The 15623-nt window shown below is 39.9% G+C and overlaps 1 protein-coding gene across 1 annotated transcript; it reads left to right on the top strand.

Moving 5' to 3' along the window:
• Positions 1 to 197: 197 nt before the first annotated feature.
• l(3)neo38 (lethal (3) neo38) lies at positions 198 to 14952 on the top strand. The gene is made up of 5 exons (XM_017155340.3): positions 198 to 1103; positions 8021 to 8167; positions 9424 to 10160; positions 10781 to 10877; positions 10942 to 14952. Exons 1-5 carry the CDS (start codon positions 899 to 901, stop codon positions 11106 to 11108), a joined length of 1353 nt encoding a protein of 450 aa, XP_017010829.1. The 5' UTR covers positions 198 to 898; the 3' UTR covers positions 11109 to 14952.
• The last annotated feature ends 671 nt before the right edge of the window (positions 14953 to 15623 follow it).

A 15623-nucleotide genomic window follows, 5' to 3' on the forward strand; every position in this document is an offset into this window, starting at 1 on the left:
GGATAGAGAGTGTGCCATTAACCACCGGACGAGCTGTAAACTAGAAAGAACGAAGAAAGTGAAGAAGAGAGGGGGTCCCAACCCTGCCGACTCACCAATATACCCTGCACGCCCCTGGGCACTGTCACTGTCATTTGCGTCGCAGTGCTGCCGTCGTCGCGTCCGCGTCGCTGTGCCTGGCCCAGTGTTTCCGCTTTCTTTCGCCTCGTTGTAATGTTACTTTTAGTTTGTTGCGGGAGCCCCAGCGAACTGGTTGTAAGCGAAATCGTAAGCGAGCGACGAGAGACGAGACTTTAGAGCGCTCCGTTCCGTTCCGCCGGGGTGTGTGTGCGTGTTTTTAGTTCGAGTCGAGTCCGAGCTGAGAATCAGAATATCCGAGTACGAATTTCCAAGCGGAATCGAGAATCGAAACCGAAAGTGGTTCTCCGCGTGTGTTTTGTGAGTGAGTGTGTGTTGTGTTTGGGCCCGCTTCTCTGCATCTCTGCTTTTCTGCTTTTCTACCCCCGAAAAAGCAAAGCACAGCATAAAACTGTGCGCTCGTACGCGCGTTACTGTGTGTGTGTGTGTGAGTGTTAGTGTGGGAAGGCCAGGGGAGAAGGAAAGGGAAGAGGAGGCGAAGAAAAGAAAACCAACCCCAACCAGCGGCGGCGGAGAACAGGAAAACAACAACAGAAAGCACACACCACCAACCGTCACCACCCACTACTCTTCGTCATCGCTTTTCGCATTGTGCAGAAAATAATTACAAAAAATTAAAGAAAATAAAATAAAATAAAACCGATCGAGTAAAGTGCTTTAACCGATTCTAAGGATTATCTTTGTTAAACAAAAAACGGGCCCCTCGAGGCCCTAACAAAATTCGTATCCCCCCGCCGATCAACCCCCCAGATCCTGTGACATGATGAACTTCTCCGCGTTCGGCGGCCCCTTCTCCGGCATCCATCAGTTTGCCGCTAAATTCGACGCCCAGACGCCCGGCGCCTTCGGCACGCCCCCCGCGGCCGCCGCGAATGCAGCAGCCGCTGCGGCAGCGGCCGGCACCGATAACCATGTGCAGCGCTATCAGACCAATGGCAATCACTTTAATCAGAATGTGCCCAACGGTAAGTGCATCTCTGTTACATAGAGATACAAATAAAAATACACTACACCATGCCCAGCCCAATACCAGTCCCTACAGCTATCCCACATGCACATGCACATGCAGGCACATGTGTGTCTGTATAACATAATCACTAAAAATTTATTTTATTTTTATCGATTTATTTTCGCCCGCTGCGGGCAGCGACGCCGGCGTCATAGCGTCAGGGGGTATACACTCTCACTCGAGCACAGGCGGCACAAAAAGAGGAAGAGTAAGGAGGAAGAGGCAGAGGCAGCGACTGAGAGGGGGTCGGCTAGTGCCTTGCCTAATGCCCTACACAGGGTTTTGTTTTGGGCCAAAGGGCACTAAGTACTCGAGTTGGCTATACGACTAAAAACCTGATTAAAAGAGTTGATTGTAGTTTAGGATTTTGGATTTTCGGGCTTAAAAAAACAGTTAACCATATAGTAAGGTAAATAATTATAATCATATATTTAGAGTGATATTTTAATTTCCATAAAAATAATTAGAACCACTACTTCCATGGTGATCTTAAATTTTTAATTAATTAAGATGATGATTATATGTAACCTCTTACATTTTGATTATTCAAATTGATTAGTTTACAAATTTAAAAAAATTTAAAAAGAAACATATTTACGCCCTTGAAATAAAAATGTTCCATTTAAAGAAATAAATACAGGAAATCCATAAGAACTTGGCTAGAAAGCAGAAAAATAAATATTTACTTGAAGACCTAGCGAAAATAACAACAAGAGCTTAACACAAAGTGCTTACAGCTGTTAAATTTTACAACAGCAATTTAACTGCATTACAGAATCGCCTATAAAATTTCGTAATACATTTATTTATTGATCTTTATAATTACTTTGTGGGGAAATTCAGAAACGTCAGAAACTTTTTTCCCCGCAGGATCTTAAAGATCCTCTCTTTAAGTTTGGATATTCGATTCTTTCATAAAACCGACCACTTGAGCTGCGAACATTACTTTCCTTGAATTGCAAGCGAAAGGTGGCTTCCATCTGGATCTACTTACTTATCATTCGCATAACGACATGTGTGAGTGTAAGCGGGTTTTCCACCCCCATCCCTGAAATTCTCGCTTTCTGGCCAGCGAAGACATCTTCTTCGGGCAATTTGTAAACCGCACTACAATTTTTTTGGGGGTTGGTTAGAGGGGTGGAGCGACTTAGTACGACTACGAGTACGAGTATACCCTGTCATCAAAGCTGAATTTAACGATTTTTTCGTCGTTGTTTTTGTTTTGCGCTCTTTTTTATACGAGTATATTCCGCTCTATGTTTTGAGTCATTACCACCCACCCCCAAGTGGGTGTAGCTGTGTGTGTGAGCTATAACTTTTTGTTGTTGTTGTTTTGCGTGGCTTGAAAATGCAATGAACTCAAATAACTTTTGAATTTGCTGCATTTCACTTTGTTTTTTTGTAGGGGTGGGTTTTTACCACTGCTCTCTTCAGCTACTTAAGCACATACATAGAAATACAATTAAATACATATATGTATGTGTGTGCTGGGTGTGAGTATGAGTGTGCGAGTGTGAGTTTACAACCCCCAACCCCTGAGAGCCTGCCTTTGCCTTTTTAATTGCACTGACTTCCTGCCAAGTTGCAACTTTTTTTCCCCTTGTTTCTAGTGGAAGGGTGTGACCGGTTGGTCGGTCGTCCCACCCCCGATATATCTGGAATACATAACCCCTATACTAACCCCTAACCGCAGGCTCCTTCTTCTTATCAATTCTAATTAGTTGCATTTGCTTGCATAATTAGATTCCCAGGCAACCCCCATCCCATCCCTCGGAGGATGCATTTCATAATTTATTTTTGCCCTGGCAACTGCACAGATATTTTCCACTTGCATTTATTGGAAAGTGGAGAACCAAACCCAAACTCAAGCCCAAACTCCTCTGCATCGGTTAGGTTCATTGATCCCGGCTTTTGAGCTACGCATTATATTTCCAGTTTAGCGTTTTATATTTTTTACCTGCTATAACAGGAAAATGCGTTCGCCAGTATGTGTGTGGGTAATGCTCTTTTATCTCTTCGAATACATACGACTGGATGTAATCTACGGGTCTGGGTATTTGGTATTTGCTGGACTGTGTGTGCTGCTTGATCCCAGGTCTCCCAATCCCAATCTCGAACCCAGGCAGGTAAAATAATGTCCCACGTACTCGAGCTACTGCATTTTCCCTGCTTCTCGCTTTGCTCGCTTATTAGCTGCATTATCGCTGCCCTGCGACTCTGCGACCTGCTCGAGGTTTATCTTTCGATACCTACCCGATAATTTGCTCGGTTCGCTTGTATAAATCATTATTGGGTTACCAGGAAATGTGCAGCAGTAGATGTAAATCTATAGATATGGCTGGACCTTCGAAGTTGGCCTCTGGGTATGGGACTCGAAATGTAAACAGATAAAATACCTGACTAAGATTGGGAGAGAAAGGTCGTTCCGAGTTCACATGCTGGAAAATCCAGGAAGCATATAATTATGAAACAGCTATAAAGATAATTTAAAAAATATTTTCATAAGAAAACCTTTCTACTTACTTAATATTCGTTTTATGGAGATTTCTAGCTGTAAGGATTCGTAAAATTTTAAAATTGACGTATTGTTTATTATCCTTTATAACGGGTATAATGATAAGTTAGGTTTTTAATGAAAGCTTGTCACCAATATTACCAAATTTTCAGGTTTAGCATGTTAATACAATTGCTATATCTTTCATTTGCATTTACAAAAAATGTAGTTTCCAAAAAAAATTGTCATTTTTTAATACCTCCACATGACATTACTATCTTTTTCCGTAGTAAACTCAATTTGTATGCCAAACTTCCAGGATTAGACAACAGACTTGACAACTTTTAATTGTATGACTCTAACCCTTTATCCTGAAAATATTATGGATTTCAGTGGACACCGGGTATCTTGTTGTCGAGGACACAGTCCTCTGCCCTTTATTAACGTCCCCCTAATGTTCAGCAGACACCCCAGCCATAAACCATTTGCATTTTTTATGTACATATGTACGTACTTATGTACCTATGTGCTCAGTACATAGATGTATGTGCTTCATGGGTGTGAATGACTGGTTACACCCCCAAATCGTTGCCTGGATGTATGCAACACTAAAAAAGTGCGCATGATAAAGCAATTACGATGGGCACACAGACCCCAACCCCCAAAAAGCCCTTTCATTTGAATGGGTATAGATAAATAAATATTAGCCGTCATTGATTATTTATTCCTTTGTTTTCCCTCTTTGACTTTAAGGCTTAAAGCGGACGTTGAGCTTTCGATTTTTCTCGTTTTTCGTCCTGTTGGCGCTGATGACTTAAACTCTGCCGATGGCGCCGTTTACTTTGTACCCCTCTCGATTTCGTATGATTTCTCTCCCGTAGAAATACACTCAGAGAAAGAAAAGTTTTTTGCTGTTGAAAAGAAAAACATTTTAATTTAGAAATGTATTTTATTGATATAAATATTTTAATTGATACAATCAATATTCTCAAAAATAATTAAGAACAATTAAATTATTTAAATAAAGAATAAAAGACTTAAAAAGAATATTGTTGTATATTTTTAGGTTTTAGTGCAAATATCATTATTATTTTATTTTATTTAGTTTAATACAAAATTCATAAATTAACCACTAAGTACTTCCATAGTTTTTCGAGTGCTAACATCCCTCACCCTTTTACTTTCCCACCCCCACTCTCTCTCACTAACTCACTCTCCTTGCTTGGGGTCAAGTTTCGCCCAACTCCGTTAGGGGTTGCAGTTTTTCCCAACCACGCCACGCTCTCACTCTCTAGCTTAGGCGCTCTCTCCCTCTCCCGCGCTGGCGCTCTCACCGCTTTCACTGCCTCTCACAACAAAACGCACACCAGTACGTTCGACACACATAGACATGGACACACAGGAGCACAGATAAACGCCATGTTTTTCAAATCGCTGCCAGGCGCATTCCTTTCCATTTTGTTCCACTTTGCTGTTCCACTGACAACGAACGATCCGCCCAGAACCCCACTTTTGCTCTCTCACTCTCCCATTCTCATAGACACGACAATCTCCGCCACTCTCTCCACTCTCACCGCTCTCTCTCACTCTCGCTTGGCCGTGTTTCCGACTTCACCGACTTTACTAGACTCGCTACTCCGGCTCCGATTCCCGACTCCCGACTACCGATTCCTATTCCGGCGATATATTCGTCTCCTCTATACGCCGCACGTTGTTTTCCTCGTTTTCCCTGTCGTTGTCGTTGTCGTTGTCGTCATCCCGTTCATGGGAAAGTGAAGTGAAAAGTGAAATGCCACGAATGCCGGTTGCCAGTTGCCATCCACGCACACGCCTCCCCCTTTTTGTTGTTGCCATGGCTCCGTATTTTCGGCCATTCCGGCCGATTTTTCCGGCTGCCTTTGAACCCTTTTCCTTGATTGCCGTTTAATTTTCATTTACTTATTTAAAATCATTCTGCAGAGTATGATGCCTCAACAAATTCTCTTTAACTTATTAAATTTTTCTTATTTTATTAGGATAGTCTGAAAATGTTAGGACAAGAGTTTTTGAATGATAAAGATCTACATACAATCTATTTTTTTTAAATTTGTTAAATAAATATCATATACTAAATTATACATATAGAAAACAAAAACCAATTTCAAAACCTGTATTAAATAACTTTTTTAAAAGACTAGTTGGTCCTGCATAAAACAATCGATTTTTACAAATCTATAGCCTACTTTTTCGACCAGTTGTTCCAAGCTCAAGTTGTCCTTAGAGATCATATTTCCCAGGTCTTACAGAAACATTTGCATAAACAAGAAGAGAGTCCTTTTAAAGGACCCAAAGTAACGTTTTCTTATTTTTTGGCCTTAATTCGTTTAAGCATAATCATTTGCATAAGCATATGTTTTCAATTTAAATCATTTCCGCTTCAACGATTTTATTAAAGCAACACTTTGAATGCTTCTTTTAACGCCAACCGTCTAAGGCCTTTGCGAAAAATTAAAGCATTTGGAAATATGTTAAGTTGCTGGGCCCAAGGTCGAATGGTAATTTATACAGCGACTAAGACTCACACAGACCAACACAACACACGCACGGGGACACATAAATTTCACCACGTCAGCGAGAAGGAAAAGAAAGTTTGTTTTCCTCTTCATGTTCTTCTTTTTTTTTTTTTTTGCTTATGAATAATATTATAAAATATAAAGTAGAGCTTCCTGAATCCTTCCATCCCGAAATATGGGCTATGTATTTTCCTAAAAGGAAGCAGGAGCAGTCGGAAAAAATACATGTAACAAAACCAGGCAATTGGCAACAGCCCGAGAATGTTATTTATAAAACCGAGCACCCGGCTAAGAAAACGCCAAGAAGCAAGGAAAATTCAACTACCAAGGAGGCGGGGGATCGGGAAATCTGGTGGGTGGGAGATGCACCCACCCGCCGAAAAGCCTCCGAAAAAGTGGGGAACGCTTTTCCTATGGCATACATTCGGGCGTGTGCGCGGCCGGCATTTTCAGTTTCAGTTTTAATTTCCTTTTTCCTATGTATGCGTTGTCGGGGCCCCGAAAACACGTGTGTGTTTCTCCTCAGTGTGTGTGTGTGTGTGTGTGTGTGTGAAAATTTGGCCTTGGCAGACGGCAAAGTGTATTGGTGTTGGCTAGGGGGGCGAGGGATGGGCGGTGGGGAGGCGACGACAGGCAGCAGACAACAACAGTTCTTAGGCACACGCACGTTCGGCGAGTAGGAACAACGTGGTTAACTACACTCTGCCGATATATATTTATGTACTTTAGGGTGGACCTTCGTTTCTTCTTGTAGGGGGAAAAATTTACTGTAATAACTTAAAACTAATTAATACAAATTGTTTTTTATTAAATAAATGCTTTACACAATTTTTGCTATTAGTTTGTTGAATAAATTGATTTTTATTAAATCGATTAGATTTCAAATTTTAGTATTGCTGGCTAAAAATAGCCTAGGTTAGGTTTTTTAAATATTCTACAAAAAAAAAAGTTTTTCAGTTTTTGGAATTCATTGGTAAAAAATCCTTTTTAAATAAATTTCTTTAATTTTCGATAAGCAAATAAAATTTTTTTTCCGTAATCCCTTATATTACATTAGATAAAAATAATAACAACCGCTAACTTACCTTCATAATCTGCTTATCTATCGACAAACAGATAATACCTTTTGACAAATAGGTTCCTAAACAACGGCAACATTGCGTATACGCAATGTAGTGCGTATGAGTGATAATCTTCGGCAGACGTTAAATCCAATTTCTGTTAACGTGTTTGTCTCCATTATTCGAGGCTCACACAAGCAACCAAAGTCCGCCCCAATATTTGTATATGCAGAAAATGTTGCTGCCTCCTACACACAGAGGCACAGCGTTACTGGCCCTAGATACATGCGTATATATAACTATATAGTCCCGTATATATACCCCATAGTGAGTGTACGTGTGTCGTGCCATAGCGTCGTTACTTTGTCGGCCGTATGTTGTTTTTGTGCCGGCACCCGATCTTTATTCGGCTCGCGCCAGCTGAGCCATTGGGATTCGATTCCGATTCGGATTCGGAGCCGGCCGGAACCAGGAGCCAGCCAGCCAGCCGGAGCCGCCAAATCGGGAAACTCCGGACAGGCCAGGCCCAGTCAGTCAGTCAGTCGCTTGTAGTTAGTCGGCCAGAGTGCGTTGTGTGCGAAAGAGAGCGGCGGCCGAATTGAGTGAAGAAAAGCCAGTGAAAGCCCTGTGAAAAACCTAATCCTAACCCAAAGGCTGTGCTCACAAAATGTGTAAATGCTTAGAACTATTTAACCCCTATTTAATTTAATGATTTTTCTACACTTTTCATGCCTATTATTAATTTAAAAAGTTTCTCTCTTTTCAGTTTCGGCTGCCAACAACATGCAATATGGCCAGAATATATCCATACCGTACTCACAGCCGCAGGGTGATCTGAACTTTCTCAATGCAGCCGCTGCGGCCGATCATAAGGGTAAAATCCATCCAAAAATCGAACGTGACCGGGAAGAAGGTGAGTCGCCGACCCGCAGATGGGAGGGAGGGAGACTAAGTGGGCGGTTCATCATATAGTGGGTAGAAAGTGGGTTGGGCTTTCGGGGGGAAGCTGAGCTGAGAGTATGTACAGCGCTTTCGGGTTGGTATATGTGTATTTCAAGGACGCAGTCATCACTCGTCGTGCGTCTCCCTTCGGCTTCGTTATTTATAAATGTTTTTGGGCCTGTCTGCTGTCCCCCAAGTTGGTGTGGGTGGGGGTGGTCTTTTTTGGGGGGTTTGGGATGTTATAATGGCACCATAGCATACTTTTTCATCCAGTTTTACGCCGAGCCACCTTAAACAAGTGGATGTTGCTTTCCTCATCCTGATTACGCACGCTGCAAAGGCGAAAAGTTTGCACTGCTGAAAAAAGGGAAGAGAGGAGGGGAGGATTGCGATGTGTCCTTGGCAGTAAATGGTTACTATCCTGGTATTTTTCAGAATAGACAGCCCTTTCCGGTCACAAAGTTTCGAGATATGTTGAAGAAATTATAGGCTGGCTGCTCTGGTAATTATTAATTGAATTATATAAGAAATTCTACAAGAAAACATAAAATTTAACTCAACTAGTGATTAAACTTAAAAAATTTGTGAGACAGTTTTTATATATTAAAACGTTTTGTAAGTGATTGCCAATGATTTTAAATTGCTAAAAGATTCGATTTAAAAGTGTTCATTTTTTAAGCAGAGCATAAGTTCAATCCTGTGATAAAACCAGAAGAAACTGTTTTGGGAAAACTAAAATCCAAAATCTTCTGTATGCCGGAAAGGACCAACAAAACTTGGTAACTAACGTGTAAAATACATATGTATGTACTTAAGGAGCAGCTGACACGCCCCCAAAGAGTATGGTGAATTTATATCTTACTTGCCATTTGGTCGATTTCGAATATTTACTTAAATCTACTGCTCAAAAGCTTTTAGATAGGTGTTCAAAAGTATGCTATACAAAATTTTATAAACTAGGGTAAGAAAAAATGAGTTCATGGATAAAGTTTGGTTAAGGTAGGGTTAGTTACAGTGATATACTATTTTTCAGACGTAACAAGTACCTTTTTTAGTTTCAATAGTAAGGGGTATACTCAGAGACGAGCAGGCAATTCGGTAAAAACTGCTTAGATTTAAAAACAATAAAAAATAATCAAAAACAATTTTTTAATCTCTGCAGAATGAAATCATTAAACTTAACTATTTGAAACTACAATGTATCTATTTTCTTTTGCCCCTCCCCAGTCCTCAACCAGCAGATCCTGCAGAATGTCAACCAATCCTGGCAAACGTTGGCCAATACGGCCAACACGGTGGACTACTCGTCGCACCTGCTCTCCGCCACACTGCCCATCTCCATCCAGCACTTCCTCAAGTACTCGGAGACGATCAAGAAGGAGTCCACCGGCGATGTCCTGAAGAATGGCACCAATTTGGCCAGTCTGGCGCTGGGGGGCGTGGCCCTGACGCCCAGCAACAATGGAGCAAACGGTGGCCATCACAACGGACTGGTGGGCATGGACCATGGCGGTCACATGACCAACATGACGGACGCCAACGGAGCGGCGCTGACGAATGGCGGGGCCACCAATGGCGTCAATGGCAATGCCAATGGAACGGTGACCAATGGAGGGGCCGGCGCAGTTTCCAGCACCGGTTCCGTGGGCACCACGAACGCCAGCGGCGGCACGGGCACGGCCACCGGGAAGAAGACCAAAAAGAAGAAACCACCAAAGGAGAAGAAGCCGCGTCCCAAGCCGGGCGAGATCCGCGAGACGAAGGCGCTGGACGGCTCGACGCTCTACTGCTGCCCGGAGTGCCAGATGGCCTATCCGGATCGCAGCCTCATCGAGCAGCATGTCATCTCGCACGCCGTCGAGCGGCGCTTCGTCTGCGACATCTGCAATGCGGCGCTGAAGCGCAAGGACCACCTGACCAGGCACAAGCTATCCCACATACCGGACAGGCCGCATGTGTGCAATGTGAGTGGCCCGAAAGGCCTTCCCTTAAGTTTCCCAAAAATAACCCATATAATCTGTAATATTAAAGGGAAAACTGAGTTATTTTCTTCGTTGTTTTGCGATAATTCTGATGTATTATATTATAATTTAGTCAAAACTTCTTCGTTCACTTTTTGGCGTTATTTCATTTCTGTAATCGTCAATTTTGTACAATTTAAGTATTTTCTAAACAAGTATTCTCCCTTAATTTAGAAAATTTTGAGGTAATGGTGACCTAACTAAAAATTAAAAAAAAAGCCTCTACATACAGAGCATTATTTTTCCGATAAACTAAATTTACTTATTAAAAGAAAATATTTCTAAAATTTCTTACAAATAAAAGTAATTTTATAAAATTAAAGGCAAATAATTTTTTTTTAAATATATATAATAATTAAATAATTTATACCTACAAATATCTATGATCCATGCAATATAAGTAAGAGATCTATGGAAAATAGTATCTAAATAAATTGAATACTAAATACTGTTTCGTTAAAACGAATAAATTAAAGTAAATACTGTTTCGTTAAAACGATTAAATTTAAGTGAAAAAATATTGAGTTGGATTATTAATAATCTTTTACGTTTTTCCCCCACAGATCTGCATGAAGTCCTTCAAGCGCAAGGAGCAGCTCACTCTGCACATTGTCATCCATTCCGGCGAGAAGAAGCATGTATGCATTGAGTGTGGAAAAGGTCAGTGGTCTATAAAATCGGTACCCCCTTACTTAGTTATTAACTGTTTTCCAATAATTCGTAGGTTTCTATCGCAAGGATCACTTGCGCAAGCACACGCGGTCGCACATCGCCCGACGGGTCAAGTCGGAGGTGTCCGCGCAGAACGTGAACGGATCCTCCGGCGGAGGAGGTGGTGGCGGCGGTGGAGGCGGCAACAGTGCGCAGAGCAACGCGCTGCACGGCTCCTGAGGATCGTACAAGGACTTCTGGTAAACTCCCAGACGAATTTCAAGCCATAAGGGGCGGCCTGGCTGCTGGCGGCGGTTTAGTCAGTTGATGAGATCCATATACCATATAAGGATCTAATCTAACCAACTGACTGCCGTCGGGAGCAGCCGAGCTGCCTTTGAAATTCGCTGGGGGCTTACCGGGGGTCCTGCTGAGCGTCACCCAACTCCAATTACAATAACCCTCAAATAAACACAAGTTATACTTACTGGATGCAAGTATTAGTACGATTTTGTTCACGACACTTTCAGTTCTTTAGCTTTAGTTCTTTCAGTTGAGATTTTCGCACAAAACAGAGAAAAAACAAAAACAAAACAAAACGGTCGAGCAAAGTATAGCAATCGAAATGTACAAATCAGCAGAATGACAGATTTAAATTCGAGTTTAGTATGCGCATATGTTAAGGGAAAGATAACGCCGCTTCAATTGTCGCATTCGTTTCTTTTTGGGGATCTGTGATCTGTAGTCGCTGCATAAACAAGAGAAGAAATGAAGAAAAACTGAGACGATGAGGCGATCGAAAGCTGTTCTAAGAATAAGTTAATATGTCTGCAACCGATTTACTATATATGTGCAATTTATAATCCTTTTGATTTGCCTTTTTGTTGCCCTCGCGGCGCTTTTGTTTGTTCACTACATTAAATGGTAAACGTGTGTTTCGTAGATTCTTATTGAATTGTGCACATTTTTAAGGAAGTAAGAAGGCTCTACAAGCGAAATTTGTACTTCTAGTCTTGTATTTTATTTTACCGATAGGCATATAGAGGGAAACCCCAATCGAGGTCATGTAATCTTAAGCTTTTAAAACTTGAATGTTCAAAGGAAAAGGAAAACCTTCGACGCAGAGTCACTCACACCAAACACTAGACAGAAAACTTGCATCTTGGCAAAGGCCCAAATGCCCAACTTCCAGCCAACATCGTCATTGCTTGCAACTGCAATATCCAAAACAGTACACCTATATCCAGCTTACCAATCAATACCAATACCGATAAATGATAATTGATAACCACAAATAGCGTTAAGAGCCACTTATACAGCAGCAATAGCCATAGGATCGCAGATAGCACGAAAAAAAAAGAAAAGAATCGCTAAACATTAACAAACAGATGCAACAGCAACAATAACCGGAAAGCAAACACAACTGTATAAAAGGATATTTTTATATATATAAATACAAAAGAGAGAGCATATGAAAACCGAATAGGAATAAAGGCATAAAACAATAACCGAAATAAAGTGCAAACACTTCGAGCAAGTGACAACGTAATTTACTGTTCAAATACAAAGCATTTTGAGATTAACGATTAACGATAAAGTAAAGTAAACGATAAACGATACACGATTAAACCGATTAATCCGATTCAAGAGCATACATAGCAATGCAGCATATTGCAAGCCACTTGTATAGTTATACGAAGCTTCAAACTAAATACGCTAACCTACAGATACACTTATAGAGATACAGATACAGATTCAGATGCAGTTACAGATACAGATACTGTAAAACACTATTTCCTTGTTTGTTTCGATCACTTGCAACTCGCAAATGGCCCACTGGGCTCAAACTTAGGTCTCAATTCGATTTCGAATGGGAATATGGATATTGTATTTCACATTCCAAGTTAAGGCACATTTTAAAGCGCTAGATCCTAAAAATCTGGATTTTTCATAGAGTTTGAGCCAGAGCGACATTTTCCAGCATTTTTCACGTTCTTAACTCTTTTTTTCCGGCACATCTCTGTACTTAATCAGAATTGTAATCGAAAACTTGTGTTTCTACAATTCGATTTGGTGCCGAATGTAATTGAAACACTTGCAGTGAAGTACAAATATTTTAACTACACACCCACAAGAGAAAGAAGATGAAAGCACCCACGACGACACAAGAACAGCAAATTACATATAGACAAAGCAGAGATGTATTAGCCAAAAATTAAAGGGAAAAAACGAAAGAAAACTAAATACAAATCTAAATACAGTTACTACGCTAGAGGGTAGGCAGCATATTATTAATGGGTTCAGTGGGCTGGCAACCCAAAAAACAAGACGACAATTTGTAAACAATAACGTGAAAAAAACACACATATAAATAATTAAGCAACCTTCACAGCAAACAGGAGTTATTATTTTGCCACTGAATTTCTTGGTCTCACTCACTCTCTCTCTCTCTTGACACACTAAATCGAATAAGAAAAAATATAAAACAATAAGTTTATAAAGAAAAAGTTGCAATAAATGACAAACAAATGAAATTAAATCACTCAGGGATAAAGCCTCCAAAAGAAAAAAACATAAAATAAAAATGCAATATTTTAAACGAAACGAAATGAAAAAAAAAACAAAAAGAAAAGAAAAATTTAATCTAAAGAGAAAAAGTACATTTTAAAGTTAAAAATATTTTAGTATAATACGAGAAGGACAAAAACAAAAAGTTTTAGAAATTTGCACAAATTTTGGCATTTTATAAACGCAAAACGAACCATCAACCATAAAGAAAGCATAAACAAACGAACAAATGACGAAATAGAAACATATTTTCACACACTTCATTGGCTTAAAAAACGAAGGTATAAAAAATGACAATTACAGGATAGAACGCAACCGACTTCATAGGCAAACGGTCCGTGCAACTTTTAGTGCATTTAAATAAATTGAAAAAATTACAGTAAAAAACACAAGCAGTTCATATTTACAGGAGCTAAATAAGTAATGCGGGGGTATGCGGCCAAAGATGAAGTTAAACTGTAGTTAGAGGTGGATGGATAATGGCATTTAAGGACAAAGATCAGATGGGCGCGTAAAATTACACCTTTTATATATATTAAACGAGTTATAATGCCACCACCAACAACCGATAATTCGAAAAACAAACTGTACGTATTGAATTTATGTTTAGTGTCTGCAGCATGCGGGGGATGTAAGATGGAAGCAAAAAGATCGACGGGGCTAAGGAAGAGCTAAATACATTTAAGGGTTAGGATTTTCTGCGAAAGGACTGAAGTTAAGGCAACGTAGCGTTTAAATGCAAAATTGAATTGAAAGAATATGAAAACGAAAACGAAAAAAACCGAGTGTTATGGATAATGGAGCGTGCGCGAATGCGATTGGTGACGAAAATTACTTGTTTAAGGCTGGACTTATGTAATTTCGAGCAAAAAAGCGATAGTAGCAAAACAAAAACATGTAAAATGCAGATACAATATTTTTATAATTAAAAAAGGTACATACCCCATACCCAAAATAACCTTCCCCCTGATCTTACTATGTTTAATTCAACTGCAATTATCGTTAAAGACGTATTTACTGTTTGTGATCCAAAATTCATTGATTAAACGTAAATTACACAAAGAAACAATTGTTGCATGGGCAAAGTTTGAAGCAAAAGCAAAAAGTCCCCCGGTTCGCAAAGCACCCACAAGTACTCGATCCCCGGGTCTCTAAGACGAGGAAATCACGAGTCAAAGGCCAGGTTCAAAACTTGGCAGAGCGGCGTCAGCGACTCGCAGAAATACTTTGTGGACAGGCCCCAAAATCAATACAAGGCTTGCCCACAGAATATACCTTTAAAGACCGAGTGTTGCGAGTACTTTTGGGCTCTCTGCGAACCCCTAGAAATAGAGAGCAGGAACAGTAAATTGTACTTAATTGAAGAAAATGATATAATAAAACACCGCCACTTTGAAATATATTTACTTGAATCAAATAATATTAATGAGTATATATAACTTTGTACTTGAATAATATTTTATTTATATTTACCTTAAGTCAATAAAAATTCTAATAAATTATAATCACCCAAAAATGCGTTTTGTTAACTTGTTTGGGAGTTTTAGCGGAATGGTTTGGATTTGAAATCGATCTAATCTATCTAATTTTGGTAAAGTTTATTTATGGGTCTTTCAAACTTTTTAAAAAAGAACCGCCAGTTTTTGAATAATAAGGTTACAACAAGCCATGTAAAATGCATGTAGAGAACTAGTATACCGTTGGAAACCTACCAACCAGTCTAGCCATCTCTTAGCGGAGCTCGCAACCACCAGCGTTACCAGATCTAAATATAACCATTTGATATTCTTGGTTTACCAATTGGAATCCCATAGTTTGGAATTTAAAAAAAGGTCCTCTAAAAATAAAAGCTACACCCAAAAAAAAAACCGAAAGTTTACATTTAATGAGCGTTGTATTAAAAGTATACTACAGCTAGTATCAAACTGTCAGTATTAATTCAAAACTAAATAATGTAAGGAGCAGACTCAATAGTGTTAAGTTAAGACTAAATAGTGTTAAGTTTATGTCCTGAGTTTAATTTCTATACCGAAGTTTTCGGTTTTCGTTCCTGGTGTGAAGCCAGGATGCTCTGGTTTGGAACCTGGACATTTCGAACAGAAAAAGTGTTACCGCTTTTTAATGTTATTCGACGCGTTAGTATTTTAATGGTTTGACATTAGTGTATTTTGTAAACGACGCTGCGGT

This window comes from Drosophila takahashii, chromosome 3R, assembly GCF_030179915.1.
Source record: "Drosophila takahashii strain IR98-3 E-12201 chromosome 3R, DtakHiC1v2, whole genome shotgun sequence".
NCBI lineage: Eukaryota > Metazoa > Arthropoda > Insecta > Diptera > Drosophilidae > Drosophila > Drosophila takahashii.